Source organism: Alexandromys fortis, unplaced genomic scaffold, assembly GCF_014885135.2.
Source record: "Alexandromys fortis isolate MF-2015 unplaced genomic scaffold, M_Fortis_MF-2015_v1.1 scaffold_125, whole genome shotgun sequence".
NCBI lineage: Eukaryota > Metazoa > Chordata > Mammalia > Rodentia > Cricetidae > Alexandromys > Alexandromys fortis.
Window position 1 is genome coordinate 760,751 of NW_026068026.1, and position 14,458 is coordinate 775,208.

General features: G+C 53.2%; 3 protein-coding genes and 1 long non-coding RNA gene across 5 annotated transcripts; 2 read left to right on the plus strand and 2 right to left on the minus strand.

Annotated features, from left to right (window-relative positions):
- Positions 1–216: 216 nt before the first annotated feature.
- Positions 217–795, minus strand: LOC126514777 (uncharacterized). Its single transcript, XR_007595671.1, has 2 exons — positions 672–795; positions 217–385 (listed from the first exon to the last, which is right to left on the minus strand). It is a non-coding gene; the product is annotated as an uncharacterized lncRNA (long non-coding RNA).
- A 122-nt stretch (positions 796–917) lies between these two features.
- Positions 918–3,876, plus strand: Tspan31 (tetraspanin 31). Its single transcript, XM_050163904.1, has 6 exons — positions 918–1,115; positions 1,648–1,815; positions 2,153–2,233; positions 2,469–2,600; positions 2,776–2,889; positions 2,981–3,876. Exons 1-6 carry the CDS (start codon positions 1,053–1,055, stop codon positions 3,053–3,055), a joined length of 633 nt encoding a protein of 210 aa, XP_050019861.1. The 5' UTR covers positions 918–1,052; the 3' UTR covers positions 3,056–3,876.
- On the minus strand, positions 3,855–7,173 carry Cdk4 (cyclin dependent kinase 4). Of its 2 annotated transcripts, none has more exons than XM_050163903.1 (8): positions 6,972–7,173; positions 6,291–6,569; positions 6,021–6,156; positions 5,740–5,907; positions 5,482–5,591; positions 4,926–4,976; positions 4,683–4,818; positions 3,855–4,229 (listed from the first exon to the last, which is right to left on the minus strand). In XM_050163903.1, exons 2-8 carry the CDS (start codon positions 6,506–6,508, stop codon positions 4,137–4,139), a joined length of 912 nt encoding a protein of 303 aa, XP_050019860.1. In that variant the 5' UTR covers positions 6,509–6,569; positions 6,972–7,173; the 3' UTR covers positions 3,855–4,136. The 2 variants fall into 2 exon arrangements, with proteins under 2 accessions (XP_050019860.1, XP_050019859.1); XM_050163902.1 differs by having other exon boundaries at positions 6,291–6,542; positions 6,972–7,172.
- A 3,403-nt stretch (positions 7,174–10,576) lies between these two features.
- Marchf9 (membrane associated ring-CH-type finger 9) lies at positions 10,577–14,458 on the plus strand. The gene is made up of 4 exons (XM_050163955.1): positions 10,577–11,517; positions 12,520–12,675; positions 13,170–13,362; positions 13,600–14,458. The coding sequence occupies exons 1-4, from the start codon at positions 11,161–11,163 to the stop codon at positions 13,932–13,934; spliced, it is 1,041 nt and encodes a 346-aa protein (XP_050019912.1). The 5' UTR covers positions 10,577–11,160; the 3' UTR covers positions 13,935–14,458.

Genomic DNA, 14,458 nt, shown 5'->3' on the forward strand with positions numbered 1-14,458 from the left:
GAGAGAGAGAGAGAGAGAGAGAGAGAGAGAGAGAGAGAGAGAGAGAGAGAGAGAGAATGTCCAGGCAGTAGTGGCGCACGCCTTAATCCCAACACTCGGGAGGCAGGGGCAGGCGAATCCCTGTGAGTTCGAGGCCAGCCTGGTCTACAAGAGCTAGTTCCAGGACAGCTAGTACTATTATACAGGTAATCACTGTCTCAAAAAACAAAACAAACAAAAAGTATGGATGCTCTTTATTTATTCATATTCCGGTCCCGCCCCCACACCTGTGTCATTTTGTGCCAGATGTAGAGGACACCAGGGTCTGCGCCTGTGATTTTGTCAGGAATGGGAACGCACCGGCTTCCAAGTCACTGTTTCCACTTGAATTTCTGGCATGGTCACACTGCAGAGGAAGGAATGCAGAACAGGACATGCGTACTAGTAGACACATTTAACAAATGCGTGAGGATTTGCCGGCTGTTGCTATGCCTGACTTGGATCCTCTCTAGCTGGGCTGCACAGCTCAATATTTGTGTCCTCTTGCTGTTCCAGAGTGTGACGCACGAACAAAACGATGGCATCATCATGAGATTACCGTGAAACATGGGGTAAACGGCGGGGAAGGGTTATCCTTGGAGGAGCGGAGCCCCTTCCTCCCACCTCTACAAGCCCCTTTTTTTTCTGTTCACCTGAGTCTCTCCTCGGATTCCTAATGTCGCACCTCGGAGCACAGGAATCCAGGGTTTTGAAGTTTAGGCTCTGTTCCCTAAGAAACTGTCTAGAAACCCAGTCTTCAGCTTTTTTAAGTTTCGTCCAATGAAGAAACCGAGGGAAGGACTAGGAGGCGGGCTGGTGACGTAATGCAGATTGATTGGCACTGAAATCCTGGATGTCCTGGATTAGCTACGAGTTTCGCCAATCCAGAGGCAGGGGTGGGACGGTGCAGGCGCAGAGAATTGATTTGGCTGGCTTGGATTTAAAGCGATAGAAGCTGTTGGAGTCCTACAAGACGGTCCCCAATACCCTCTCCTCAAGTCCTTGGGACCATTTGGGTCCCCAGAACTGGGGAGATGGTTTGCGGCGGATTTGCCTGTTCCAAGAATGCGTTATGTGCTCTCAACGTGGTTTATATGGTGAGGTTTTGGAGGTGGGGAAAGCTCCGGGACGGAAAGAAGGGAAGAATTTCTAGGGTACTTCCGGTGGGAAGAGGGGTTTACTGGGGGTTCTGGGAAGCTTCCCAGAAACTTCCGGCGAAGAGGGAATTCCTGGGGACTTCCGTGGAAGAGAAGAGACTTCCGGTGATGAGGGGTTTGTTCGGTGGTTGGGAGGGGTGGGTCGAAGACTGCGGGCCTATAGTCCCAGTCTTATGCTCCCTAAGGGGTTCGTATCTCGAGACGCTACTGCCATTGCCCCACGATCCCAGCTATTCCCAGTTACTTGCGAAGAGCGCCCAGAAAGCAAATCTCAGTTGGTTACCCATTTATTACAAGGGGACGTGGACTAGTCTTTAGCTGTACTGCATGCTAGAATTCTTTGGCGATGACAGGGTCTCACTATGTAGCTAGTACAGGTTAACCTGGAACTTGGTTGTGCTGCGGTTGTGTGGATCACAGGTGTGAGCCACCACTTCAGGCTGAAGTGTACTCTACTTTCTGTTTCTTGCAGCTCGTGGGCTTATTGCTCATTGGCGTGGCTGCCTGGGGCAAGGGCCTGGGCCTGGTGTCCAGCATCCACATCATTGGAGGAGTCATTGCTGTGGGAGTCTTCCTGCTCCTGATTGCAGTGGCTGGGCTCGTGGGGGCTGTTAACCACCACCAAGTGCTGCTCTTCTTTGTATCCTGACCTGGAGTAATTGGGGTCCCTGGGTAGGCTTTTCCTAGAAGGGCAGGGGACCTCAGATGTGTCTCTTTGTTCTTATTCTGTAACTCACAAAAATTGACGTTTTTGTTCTCAACTCGATAAAACTATGGTTTTATGGACAGAGAAGGGCCTTGAACTCTACTCCCTCGCCTGCCACATTGCAGTTACAAATTACACTGAGTGAGATTTTTAAAAACAAATAAGATCGTGCTACATAGTCCTGCTAGCCTGGAACTTACACCAGGCTGGCCTTCACACTGAGATATTTTCAACGGAAACCAGATCTTTTTTTGCCATAACTTCCTCTCAGTACATGATCATCCTTGGCTTGGTCTTCATCTTCCAGTTTGGAATCTCTTGCTCATGTCTGGCCATTAGCCGGAGCAAACAGGTAAGGTGATGCCCTCTCAAGTGCATGGTTTCCCTGCCTTTAAAGCTAAATCTGACGGTTTCATACCTTCATCCTCTGACACGCATGGCTATTTCCCCAAGATGTAGACTCTGAGAAAGACACTTGACATTGTCTGTGACCAGGACATGCGTCCCGTTTCTGTGGGATTCTCTGTGCTGATTGCCCTTGCTAGAGTGCAGGGGTAGGTTGATGCTCCTCTGCCTATATGTTGTAGACAGATGTCATCAATGCATCTTGGTGGGTCATGAGCAACAGTACCCGGCATGAATTGGAGAGAAGCTTTGATTGCTGTGGTTTGTTCAACCTTACAGCTCCATACCCACAAGACGATACTTCCTGCGGTGCGGTAAGTTCAAGGATGGGGAGCACAGCTAGGAAGAAGTGGGCAAGGGGCATAGGTGGCCTCAGGGTGAGCTGTCAGTCTTCACTGAGCAATGCTAAAGAAATAGAGGCTGCAAGGGTTTAGGCAAGTGGGGCCCTAGTCTGGGAATGACGTGCATTGTAGCTACTTTTGTCCTCAGATGTGCAAGACCAGGAGTTCTGCATGCCAGATGTGTGGGGAGAAGTTCCTTAAACACTCAGACAAAGCCCTGAAAATCCTAGGTGGTGTTGGGCTCTTCTTTAGCTTCACAGAGGTAATGATTCCCATTTCCTTCATGTAGACACTTCTAAGCCTTAAAACCTAAGACTCAAAAATAACTTGCTTTCTCTCTCCCTTTCCTGTAGATCCTTGGTGTTTGGCTAGCAATGCGATTCCGGAATCAAAAGGACCCCCGAGCCAACCCCAGTGCCTTTCTATAGACTCGGTCTTCCAGATAGCCTAGGCTGGCTCCCAACTTTCTATGTAACCAAGGATGACCTTGGGTTCTGGATCCCCCTGCCACAGCCCCCAGGTGGTAGGATTACAGGTGTGTGTTACCACACTCAGCGAGTCTCTGGATCCTCCTGACTTGGTTTTGCATTCTCCCAGCTTTTCATACCACCCCCCACCTAGAGTTTTGAAAACCTAGGGTGGGGACTGCCATCTGGTTTTTGTTTTAAAGAAAAAAAGGCCCCTCGCCTCATTTCCTAAAACCCATCAAGTGATAGACAAATTTTGTCTTACATATTTTGATGGGAATAAGATATAGGGAAAGGAAAACTTTATACCTTTCCCTAGAGAATACAGTATACTCTTAGAAGCATGAGTGGGGGCTACACGCCCTTCATAACCATTTCCCCTCCTTTTGACTCCTTAGGTTGGCTCCAAGGACAAATGAGAAAGTACCAGGGGGAAACAACTTTCTTGGGTGGGGGAGGCAGTGCTGGGGCTTTAGCCCAGGGCCTCACACATGCCAGGCAAGTGTTTCCACCACTGAACTACAGCCCCAGCCCCACTCACAAGTCTTGCCAAGGCAGGACCCAGAATGAAGCAGTGAACTCAAAACTAAAGCCATTTTAACTGAGTATTCAGAGAAAGGAATTGAAAGATTCTTTCTAACCTTGTCAGCCAAAGAGCTGGGCTGCTCATCTGGGTCCTGTGTAACTGTCTACAGATGTTACAGGGAACCTTCCCACAGGGCCCTCAAATCTCCCAAAGGCAAAGCCAATCAGAAAAACATTAAAGAAAAAAAAAGACCATATTTCTTTGTCTCGTTTTGCTGTATAAAAAAGATCCCAATATAAATCAGGGAGGGGAGAAGACAGATACACCCACCCCTTAGTGTAGAGAATGGGGGCGCAAGAGGGTAAGCCTCCTAAGGAGAAGTGGGGGAGGGAATGTCATTTAAGGCTTAAAATATTCTCTGTAAAAAACTGGAGGAGTCTCCACAGCCCTAGAGGAAGGAGAGGTTGAGAGTCTTGTGCTCGGTGTCCAGAGACGAAAGGCAGCCAGCCGCTCTTCTCACTCTGGGTCACTCTCTTCCTTGTGTAGGTAAGAGTGCTGCAGGGCGCGGAAGGCAGAGATCCGCTTATGTGGGTTAAAAGTCAGCATCTCCTAAAGGGGAGAGGCAAAGGTCAGAAAGAATGGAAGAGGGGGTGCCCACCCTACCAAAGCTGCAAGGGGTTCCCTTTACCCCTACTCTGCCACCCACTCACAGCAACGAAAACTACAGCCAGTCCATTAACCAGACCTGGATTCCACGCTGGTCTTTGTGTGTGCGTGTTCATGTGTGAAAGAATATGGGCGTGGGCGTGTCAAGGTAGTCTGGGGTGTCAGTCCTTCCCTTCCATGGTGCTTCAGACTTTCTTGTCAATACTGTATTCACCAGGCTATCTGGCCTGTGAGCTTCCAGGGAATTCTGCCCCTCCCCCCCATCTTGCTGTAGTGACACTACAGAAGCTGGCTGCCACACAGCTTCTACATGGGTTCTGGGGATTCGAACTCAGGTCCACACTTCTGCCCTAAGCTTCACCCACAGAGCCACCCCCCAGCCCATGTGCAGTATACCAGCAGTAGCTGTGCTCCGGATTCCTCCATCTCCGGCACCACAGACTGCACTGGCCGAGGCCCTCTCGGGGAAAAGGCTCCTCGGGGCAGAGAGACCTCTCGAGGCCAGTCGTCTTCTGGAGGCAATCCAATGAGACTGTAGGGATAGGAAACCCTGCTCAGGGGGCCTTTCAGTTGCCCACTGGAGCTGAGCAGAAGGGCAACTCAGAAAGGGAGTTTCCTTCCTCCTGACTGGATACTTACTCAAAAATTTTGCCCAACTGGTCGGCTTCCGAGTTTCCACAGAAGAGAGGCCTAAGGCAGAAAAATATCCCAAGTATATATTATTTCAAGAGCAGGAGCGTGCCAGCCATGAAGGCTCAGATTAGAGAGGACAGAGGATGAAGGGGGGTGACGTTCCCAACTCCGAGGCATTTCAGGAGATTCGCCAGCATCACAACACCAACAGGGGAGGTTGGGACTATAGCTGGGTGGCAGGGTATGCACCTAACACATACGAGCGCCTAGGTCGGGGTCCAACACGGTCAAAAACAGATACATCTTATAAAAAGACGTGGGTGGGGATTATAGTTTGGTGGGATAGAGCATTTGCCTGTGTACATCCAGTTCTGATTTCAGCCTCCAACACCATAAATAATGACAGGGCTTGTGGAACTGAAGGTGGCTTAAAGAGTTCCAAGCCCTGAGCCAGGCAGAGCTGAGTTCAAGGCTAGCCTGGTCTACAGAGGGAGTCTGCAGGACAGCTAAGGCTACAGAGAGAAACCCTGTCTCAAAAACAAAAGAGTTTCAAGTCCCATACTTTCGACGGAACATCTCTGCGAAGATACAGCCAACACTCCACATGTCCACAGGTGTGGCGTAGGTGGACTGCAGGAGGACTTCAGGGGCGCGGTACCAGAGCGTGACAACCTGAACAGGAGAGGAAACACCAGTGAGGGTCCTTCTTGTGAATCCTAGCTGCCTGGCTTGGGAAACATCAAGTCCAGGATGGCCTCAGTCCTATGGGAATAACATCCTACCCACCCTAGCCCATTTGGGCGGCCATCTTTCTACTGACCACAGGGGTGAGGGCCATCTGGTAGCTGTAGATGCGGGCTAAGCCAAAGTCAGCCAGCTTGACGGTCCCATTGCTTGTCACCAGGATGTTCTCCGGTTTCAGGTCTCGATGAACAATGCAATTTGCATGCAGAAAATCTAGGCCGCTTAGAAACTGCCGCATCAGATCCTGGTTTTGAAGGAAAAATCACAGACCACTGGAAACTATGGAACGTGGCCAAAAATCCCAACAAGTTCTAGCGCAAAGATCCCAGTCCACTTCTCAGTGTCCACCGCACTCACCTTGATGGTCTCAACTGGCAAGCCTGGTGGTGGGGCTTTGTCCAGGTATGTCCTTAGGTCCTGGTCTATGTGCTCAAACACTAGGGTAACTTTGATGTCTCGATCAGTTCGGGAAGTAGCACAGACATCCATTAGCCTGACAAAAATAAATGGTCACCAACGGGTCAATCTCCTTCGATCCAACGTGGCCCCCTGATTTTTACGGTCCCACTCCTGACCACACACCCGAATTACAGATCCTATTCTTTCCTCCCCACCCAACCTTCTCACCTTACAACATTGGGATGTTCAAAGGCCTCCAACCTCCTCAGTAAGGCCACCTCACGAACTGTGCTGATGGGAAGGCCCCCTCCAGCTCCTCCTCCGTTAGGAACTCTCACACTCTTGAGGGCCACAAAGTGGCCACTGTGGGGATCCCGGGCCTTGTACACCGTCCCATAGGCGCCGACACCGATTTCAGCCACTGGTTCATACCGAGAGGTTGCCATTCTCGGAGCAGGGGATCTCCCACAATCACAGAGGCTTCAAATACCAAACTCTCTTTCAGAGCTAGGAGGGGGATGTCCCAGCAGTAACAAAGGAATTCCTGCCCGCGGCAGCACCAACTCAGCAGCCCGTCCCCTTCACACTCCCAGAGCCCGCGCCTCAGGTAGCACAAAAGGCTCTACCACCAAGCCCTCCAGCCACGTGATGTCCTGGAGAAAAAAGAATGCTTTTCTCTCGGAGAACACCGTACTGGGCACAAAGAAGATCAACACGGTGCATAGGGCGGGCATCGAAGATTCCACACCTTATTCTCTAAAATCACACCCTCGCCCGCGACCACAAAGGCCCCCACTTCCCGCCCTTGGGCCACCCTTCCATAAGCAGACAGCGACGCGCACCCGAGGGGAGCGAGGCGGCGGTGGTGGCGGGGACTGGCACCCCATCCCTGGAAGGGGCTGCACTCACCTTACGCCCGGCCGAGAGCTGGGGAGGTGGCCCTTTATCTGGGCCCGGGAGCCGGTTCCTGCGGCGCCATACACCGGGGATCGGTCCCGGGCAGCTGGACGCTACGGGCCGGACCATAGACACAGGCCGCGAGCTAGAGAGGCCCCCTCACCCCCACCCTCACCATGTGACCAGCTGCCAGAGAGGCGCGCGGAAACTGGGGGGGCGGGGCGAACGCCGGACGTTCGGGGCACGTGACCTCCATCCGTCCTGCGCACTGGGTGACCGGGGCGGTCTTGATGGGAGGGATGAGGTGGAGGAAGGGGGCGGGGACCGGGGTGACCACGTGACCTGTTGCTATCCCACGTGACCCCTTGACTTTGCTCTGAGAAGCAGAGGTGTGGTTACGCTGTGTGGCACGTGACTGGCTGCAGTTCCCTGACTGCCGAGGGGGGGGGTGTGGGGGCGAGAGAGGGTGGAGCACCAGGCGGTGCCATGGCAACCGGGCCAACCAGCGCTCAACACTCGGCTCAAGGCCGAGCCTGAGCGCGTCTTTAGTCTCTCTACACGTCTGTACGTGGGCGGGAGGTCGGGGTGCTGGTGGGAGATCCTGGTACAGAGATGGTGCTGTCGTATTTCCACTCCACCGCCATGGGGAAACATTCGTATTTGTGTCTTTATTTTACTCATTCATTCAACAAAATTTTACTAAGTGCTTCTTCCTTTCACTTGGTATGCGATGTTTTTGTTTTGGTGTTTTCAGTCATTCGCCCTTTAAAGTAACGCCAAGGATAGCTAATGTAGGCGAGTGTGGTCTTCTGAAACGGGGAGGAGACACTTTCTATCTGAGGGGGAAACTAGGATTAAAAGATGGACTGAAGAAAAGCTTAATATAGTTAGCCACTGTAGGGGAAGAGTGGCCCTCCCCTCTTCCAACTTGTAAACCTCCCTGGGAATATTCAAAACAGCAAGGAGTTATTGGCAATAAGGACACTTGATCGTAAAAGGCTCTTAACACTCAGATTCTGTATTCTGTTACATGTGTGTGATTGTACATATGAACAGACAACAGCATGTACAAGCGTGGTCACCAGCTCCACTGCAGACCACCACGTTGCCTGAGAAGCTCGTGTCTCTGCAAACCTGGACTCTTCATTGGTGTCACATTCTTTTAGTTTTCAGGGCAGCCTTCAGCGCTACTCTTGCCTAAACAGCATTTCTCAAGTGGTGTGCCTGCCCACAGAAATCTAGGTAGACAGGTATATTTGACATTGTCTTATGGGCTCCAACTCTTTTATTGTTTCCCATCATTAAGGTATATGGGAATAAAGAACCATGTACTCATTTGTGGGAAACAACCTAAAATCTCGAGATAATTTAAAACTGTCTTTTAACCAGGCAATGGTGGTGCACGTCTTTAATCCCAGAACTCCGAACGCAGAGGGAGGTGGATCTCTGTGAGTTTGAGGCCAGCCTGGTCTACAGAGAGAGTTCCAGGACAGCCCAGGGCTACACAGAGAAACCCTGCCTCAAAATAATAAAAAAATAAACAAACAAATAAAATTGGTTTTTAGTGCTAGGAATTGGAGTCAGTGTTTTTAATTTTTTAATGTAGTAAGCATGTGTTCAGTCACTGTGCTATACTCTGAAACCCTAAACTGAAATCATGTTTGAGACGTGTATATAGCCGAGGCTGGCCTTAAATTCACAGCAGTTGTTGTGCCTTAGCCTTCTAAATGCTGTTTTTACAGACTTGAGCAGCAACTACGGCTCTGCTTTATTTATTTATTTTTGTGGAATTTTGTTTTAATGGGATAAGGTCAACCCAGGTTGACCTTGAAACAGACACAAAGCTAGGCTAGCCTCAAATGTTTGATTGCTTGGTCCTACTGCTCCAAGAAGGTTAGTGGCATGCACTATGATCAATTTCGTTTCTTTCTCTTCTTTCTTTCTTTCTTTCTTTCTTTCTTTCTTTCTTTCTTTCTTTCTTTCTTTCCTTCTTCTTCTTCTCGACAGAGTCTTTTCCTTGTAGCCCAGGCTGGCTCCAGATTCTCTGAAGTCCAAGTGCTTGAGCCACAACTAGCCTGAAACCATTTTAGCATCTGGTTTGCCATGTGTTCCATTCTTACTTTTATCCTTACTTTCCTGGTTGAGAATGTAACAGTGGTGGGGCATGGTGGGGCATGGTGGCACACATCTTTAATCCCAGGGGGGGTCTGGGAGGCGGAGGCAGAGGCAGGTGGATGGCCAGCCTGATCTAGTTAGTGAGTTCCAGGCTAGCCAGGACCACACAATCAAACCTTGTCTGAGAGGGGGGTGGGGAGTGGAAACACACACAGTCAATGTAACAGCAGCAACTCAATATTAAGGTAACTCATAATCTAGAACAAAATGGAAGGCACATTAGGCAGATTTCCTCTCTTGCTTGTGCCAAGGAGACTGTAAGAAAAAGATCAGGGCTAAGGGGCTGGAGAGGTGGGTGTTTCATTGGCTACATTCCTAGGGCTGTTTGAGGGTTTTAGCTGTCTGAAAGGCTATGTGTCTGTGAGCTTATTAAACTCCTAACACAGTTTTGGTTTTCCTGAGACAGGGTCTCACTGTGTAGCCCCGGTTGTCCTGGAAATTGGTAGACCAGGTTGGCCTCCAACTGACAGAGAGCGCCTGTCTCTGGCTTCTGAATGCTAAAATTAAAGACCATCACTGACCGGCTTTATTTATTTATTTTTGTTGGTTGGTTTGGTTCAGTTTTCCCAGTGCAGGTATTACCTGCTTCATCTTGCCGCTCATACGAGCACACTGCAGCTCGCTGTGCTTACAGGAAAAACTCTCTTCTTTGTCTTTAACTCACAGACTTTCCCTCTGCTTCATTCATTGGTCCACCCAAAGCACTCGGATGTTTTGCACAAACATGACTGTCTTCGCTACCACTTTCCATTGAGGAGTCTTAATGTGGCAATCTGTCCCTGGTTCGACTTGCTCATTCCCTCCCTTCTCTGTTAATTACTCTTTTACTAATTAATTTTTTTCTGTGTCTTTGACCCAGTGGGTTCCCGGGGAATCCTTTTTCCTTCAGCTTCACAAAGAGGCTGAGAGGGAAGGTGTAAACATAAAGCCGGGGGAAAAAATGATAGGCTGGGAGTAGCTCTAGGGGTCAACTTGAAACAAAGATTTACGCGTGTATGTGTGGTACTCACTTCAGAGTAGTGGAGCTAAGGGCAGGGGGGCATCAAGCAAGACACGCCCATCCTTTGGTATTCCCTTTTCTGCTCACTCACCACCTTCACACATTAGAATCAATCGCTAGTGTCTGATTCCATTCTTGCACACCACCATCTCACGGTCCCGTACCCCGCACCCTCCACAATCTTTTGTGTGCTACTAGGGGCCATCTCCTGCCCACTCAACGCCCGCACACCTCTAACCCCTTGCGGAGCTTTCTCTGCACACTCCCATTGTGCACACACCTCTGGGCCTGTTACACCTGCAGCCTCTGACGACTCACCTTCCATCCTCACGCCCACCCGCGCGCACACACACCTATTCTTCCACCAGGGTACACACTCCCCTTCCTTAGCCACTCCCCTCCTTCCTTGTCTCGCACACTCGCCCCGCCCCTAGGGACACCTGCTCGTGCTGGGCAGGGCGGGGATGCGCAGCCGCGGCCCCTTCTCCTCCGCTCCCCCTCCCCGCCCCACCCCTCCCTCCATCCCTCACCGGCTCCCCGGCTCCCGCCCCGCCCGCCCGCCGCTCCGGGGGGGTCTCCGCCGCCGCCGCCGCCGGAAGGAGCCGCCATTTGCCACCGCCGAGCGCACGGGCCGAGCCGAGCCGGATCCGGGAGTCGGAGCGGGACTGGGGCTGGGAGGACGGCGATGGGGGGCGGCCCCGCCGCAGGAAGACCGGGGCGCGTAAGCCCCGGCGCCCGGCCGGCTCCGGACCCCGACCCACGGGGCGCGGCACCCTGAGCCCCTTCCCCGCCCCCTGCCCCGGCCATGCCTGTCCACCCTGCTATCCCCGGGCTGATGGCCCTCTCGGCCCCGCGAGCCCTGGAGCCCCGGCGGTGGCAGCTGTGAGCGGCGCTTGCAGGCCGCGGAGACCCCGGCCCGGTCCGGCGTTCCCGCGCGCGTCCCCTTCCCGGCCTTGTCCTCGCCCCTCCCCCCGCCGCCCAGGAGCCCCCCTCGCTCGCCGCCCCCCGCCCCCCGGTGCCCGGACGATGCTCAAGTCTCGGCTCCGCATGTTCCTGAACGAGCTGAAGCTGCTGGTGCTGACGGGCGGGGGGCGGCCCCGGGCCGAGCCGCAGCCCCGGGGGGGCGGGGGAGGCGGCTGCGGCTGGGCGCCCTTCGCTGGCTGCTCCGCCCGGGACGGCGACGGCGACGAGGAAGAGTACTACGGGTCGGAGCCGCGGGCCCGGGGCCTGGCCGGCGACAAGGAACCGCGGGCCGGACCCCCGCCGCCGCCCGCGCCGCCGCCGCCGCCCCCAGGCGCGCTGGACGCCCTGTCGCTGAGCAGCAGCCTGGACAGTGGGCTCCGAACCCCCCAGTGCAGGATCTGCTTCCAAGGCCCGGAGCAGGTCAGGCTCGCCCGAGCACCTGGCTGGGCGGGGAGGGGTGAGGGCGCGCACCTGGGGTGTCCGCGGAGACCGGAGCAGGGGGCGGGGCCTGGGGCAGCTGGGCGGGACCCAGGACCCCGAGTGGGAGTGGGGTGAGCTTGGCCTGTCTGGAGACTGCTGGAGTGTGTCAAGATTGGGGCAGGGGGAGTCGGGGGCTCCCAGGATGGGGTGGGGCTTTCTCCTAGGGGGCTCAGGATCTCTCTCTGTCACCCATTATCAGGGACAGCTGTTAGCACCAGCTCCCCTCACCTTAGGGTCATCGTCATTAGCTGAGGGAGCCCATTTTTTCCCGAGGTGGGCCGAGAGGAGAGTACATTTGTTCGCACCTTGAGAGGAGGGGCCGGCCAGGACCCTGCCTCACTCAGTCTCTCCTCTGGTGAGGCACTTTTTGCTCCCATTCTGCAACTTTCCACTTCATTCTAAAGAGCCTCCTTTGTTTAATTTTATAGGTAAAGTTGTACCGGGGGTGGGGGGATCCCTGTGCAGTGAGAAATGACTGCTTGATTAAAAGGGACCATGTCCCACTCTTGACCGCAGAACGTCTCCCCATTGTAGTGTGGAAGCCACGATCGGTTTTATCCATCCCAGTTGGCACCAGACCTATATGCTGGAAGTACCGTGGAGTGGGTGAAGGAAGGCATAGCTCAGCTGCTCTGACTCTCTTCTCCCTCCAGATCCTTAGGGAGAGGCTGTCATAATCACCTTTGCAGTTTCTAGGCAAGGGGAGAATGGGCTTCCCTCGCACCTCAAATTGAATTCCTTTGGTTGCAGAAGTTTTTCTTGAGCTCTGACTTCTTACTTTTGTACTGCAGCCATAGTTTCTTTGCTTCTTTCTTAACCCTGCTTTGGGTTAAAAGCCGGAGCATTTAAATGTAGTAGTGTAAGCGGTTTCCTCTCCAGGAGTGCAGCAGAAGGGGTCCGGGTGGTGATGGCTGACTGGGGCCCTCCCCTCTCTTCCTCCAGGGGGAGCTCCTGAGTCCTTGCCGCTGTGACGGCTCAGTGCGTTGTACACACCAGCCCTGCCTCATCCGCTGGATCAGTGAGAGGGGCTCTTGGAGCTGTGAACTCTGCTACTTCAAGTACCAGGTCCTGGCGATCAGCACCAAGAACCCATTGCAGGTGAGGTGCCGGGAGAGGACTCAGAATGGGTCCATCTTATTTGCTGTTTTCCTGCCTGTAGCGTTATGACATTCCAAAACACTGGTGTGGCGCTATTCTAGGGACCTCAGAACAACAGGGAGGGAAAAGATGATGCTGGCGATGATAGTGCATGCACTGTTTCCTGTGTGCCGTTTGTTGTATATTAACTCTTTTAACTGGGTACCATGATTATGCCTGTCTTTAGAAACACAGGCACTGACTCACGTAGAATTACTCAACTAGTAAGATATGGAATTAAGATTGGAGTGTCAATGTATATGTTTGGGTTTCAAAGCTCTTGTCCAATCGTGCCTTTCTAGAATAAGCTGGACTAGTTGTCTCAGGTTAGATCACCGCATGGAGAAGACAGATTGTTAGTCCTGCCTGGGGTTTAGGGAAGGCGTCTGAAGTCTTCTCTTTGCCCCGCTGCCTATCCCTTCCTGTGACTTTTTGGAACATTTTTTCCCAAACAGTGGCAGGCCATCTCCCTGACTGTCATCGAGAAGGTCCAGATTGCGGCCATAGTTCTGGGCTCACTGTTCCTTGTCGCCAGCATATCCTGGCTCATCTGGTCCTCACTCAGCCCTTCAGCCAAGTGGCAGCGCCAGGATCTCCTCTTCCAGATCTGCTACGGCATGTACGGCTTCATGGACGTCGTCTGCATAGGTGAGGACACCTCCCTGCTCTCCCACTACCTGCTTAGCATCGCCTTTACTCACTTGCCTGGCTCCCTGCCCATCTTTCGGTTTCATAGTCCTAACCCTACCCCTGGAGACTGTCGGGGCTATCCTGGGGCCGTCCTCTATGGCTTTGTCTTCTCAGTCTGCAGACACGAATGCTCATGGACCTGTGGCCTGTATGTGGGCAGCGGTTCACCCTGGTTTTCTCATCCCTCTTCTTCAGGCCTCATCGTTCATGAAGGCTCTTCCGTCTACCGCATCTTCAAGCGCTGGCAAGCAGTGAACCAACAGTGGAAGGTCCTGAATTATGACAAGACCAAGGACATAGGAGGAGATGCAGGGGGAGGGACAGCAGGGAAACCAGGCCCCAGGACCTCACGGACCAGCCCCCCGGCTGGGGCCCCCAGCCGGCCCCCAGCTGCCCAGCGCATGCGGACGCTCTTGCCTCAGCGCTGTGGTTATACAATCCTGCATCTCCTTGGACAGCTACGGCCACCGGATGCCCGTTCCAGCTCTCATTCTGGTCGAGAGGTTGTCATGAGGGTCACTACAGTTTGACCTGGACTCCAGGGCCAGGGATCTCAACTCAGAGCAGCAGCCAGAGATGAGCTCTCCTGGCTGCTGAAGGTGCGACCTACACAAGGTGTTTGGGGCACAGCAGGTCCACCACTGAGGATCTCTGTGGATAGCCGCAAGCTTGGAGACATTGTCTGGCCTCTACTGCCCACAGAGTAGAGACACCTGGATGACATTCCAGCTCTCACCGACACCACCTCGTGCTCATCTTGAGGATGGCCGGCCAGCAGGCAGGCGGGCAAGCAGCTTTTCTTCTTGGAGAGAACCATCTTTACCTCAGCTCTAGGGCCTCCAGTCCCCTGGCTCCACCATGGTGACTTGGTAAAGGGAGACCAATGCCAGAACACAAGGGGCTGTAGACCCCATTCCCCACCCCACGGCCACAGGGCATCTGGCAATAAGACTAGTAAACATTGACCTCCCGTTCCCTGCATGAGGGCGGGGGACTTCCCCCTGCCCCACCCCCCGTTGCATGGGGGAAGGGCATAAAGAATCATTTATACGCA

What these genes read in the sequence shown, in the direction of transcription:
- Tspan31 (XM_050163904.1), top strand. Translation starts at nt 1,053, where the DNA reads ATGGTTTGCGGCGGATTTGCCTGTTCCAAGAATGCGTTATGTGCTCTC. An exon ending in CTCTCAACGTGGTTTATATG is followed by an intron (nt 1,116 to 1,647) that starts GTGAGGTTTTGG and finishes TGTTTCTTGCAG; the next exon opens with CTCGTGGGCTTATTGCTCAT. An exon ending in ACCAAGTGCTGCTCTTCTTT is followed by an intron (nt 1,816 to 2,152) that starts GTATCCTGACCT and finishes ACTTCCTCTCAG; the next exon opens with TACATGATCATCCTTGGCTT.
- Cdk4 (XM_050163903.1), bottom strand. Translation starts at nt 6,508, where the DNA reads ATGGCAACCTCTCGGTATGAACCAGTGGCTGAAATCGGTGTCGGCGCC. An exon ending in TGCCAGTTGAGACCATCAAG is followed by an intron (nt 5,908 to 6,020) that starts GTGAGTGCGGTG and finishes CTTCAAAACCAG; the next exon opens with GATCTGATGCGGCAGTTTCT. An exon ending in CAGTTGGGCAAAATTTTTGA is followed by an intron (nt 4,819 to 4,925) that starts GTAAGTATCCAG and finishes CTATCCCTACAG; the next exon opens with TCTCATTGGATTGCCTCCAG.
- Marchf9 (XM_050163955.1), top strand. Translation starts at nt 11,161, where the DNA reads ATGCTCAAGTCTCGGCTCCGCATGTTCCTGAACGAGCTGAAGCTGCTG. An exon ending in GCACCAAGAACCCATTGCAG is followed by an intron (nt 12,676 to 13,169) that starts GTGAGGTGCCGG and finishes TTTCCCAAACAG; the next exon opens with TGGCAGGCCATCTCCCTGAC. An exon ending in CATGGACGTCGTCTGCATAG is followed by an intron (nt 13,363 to 13,599) that starts GTGAGGACACCT and finishes CCTCTTCTTCAG; the next exon opens with GCCTCATCGTTCATGAAGGC.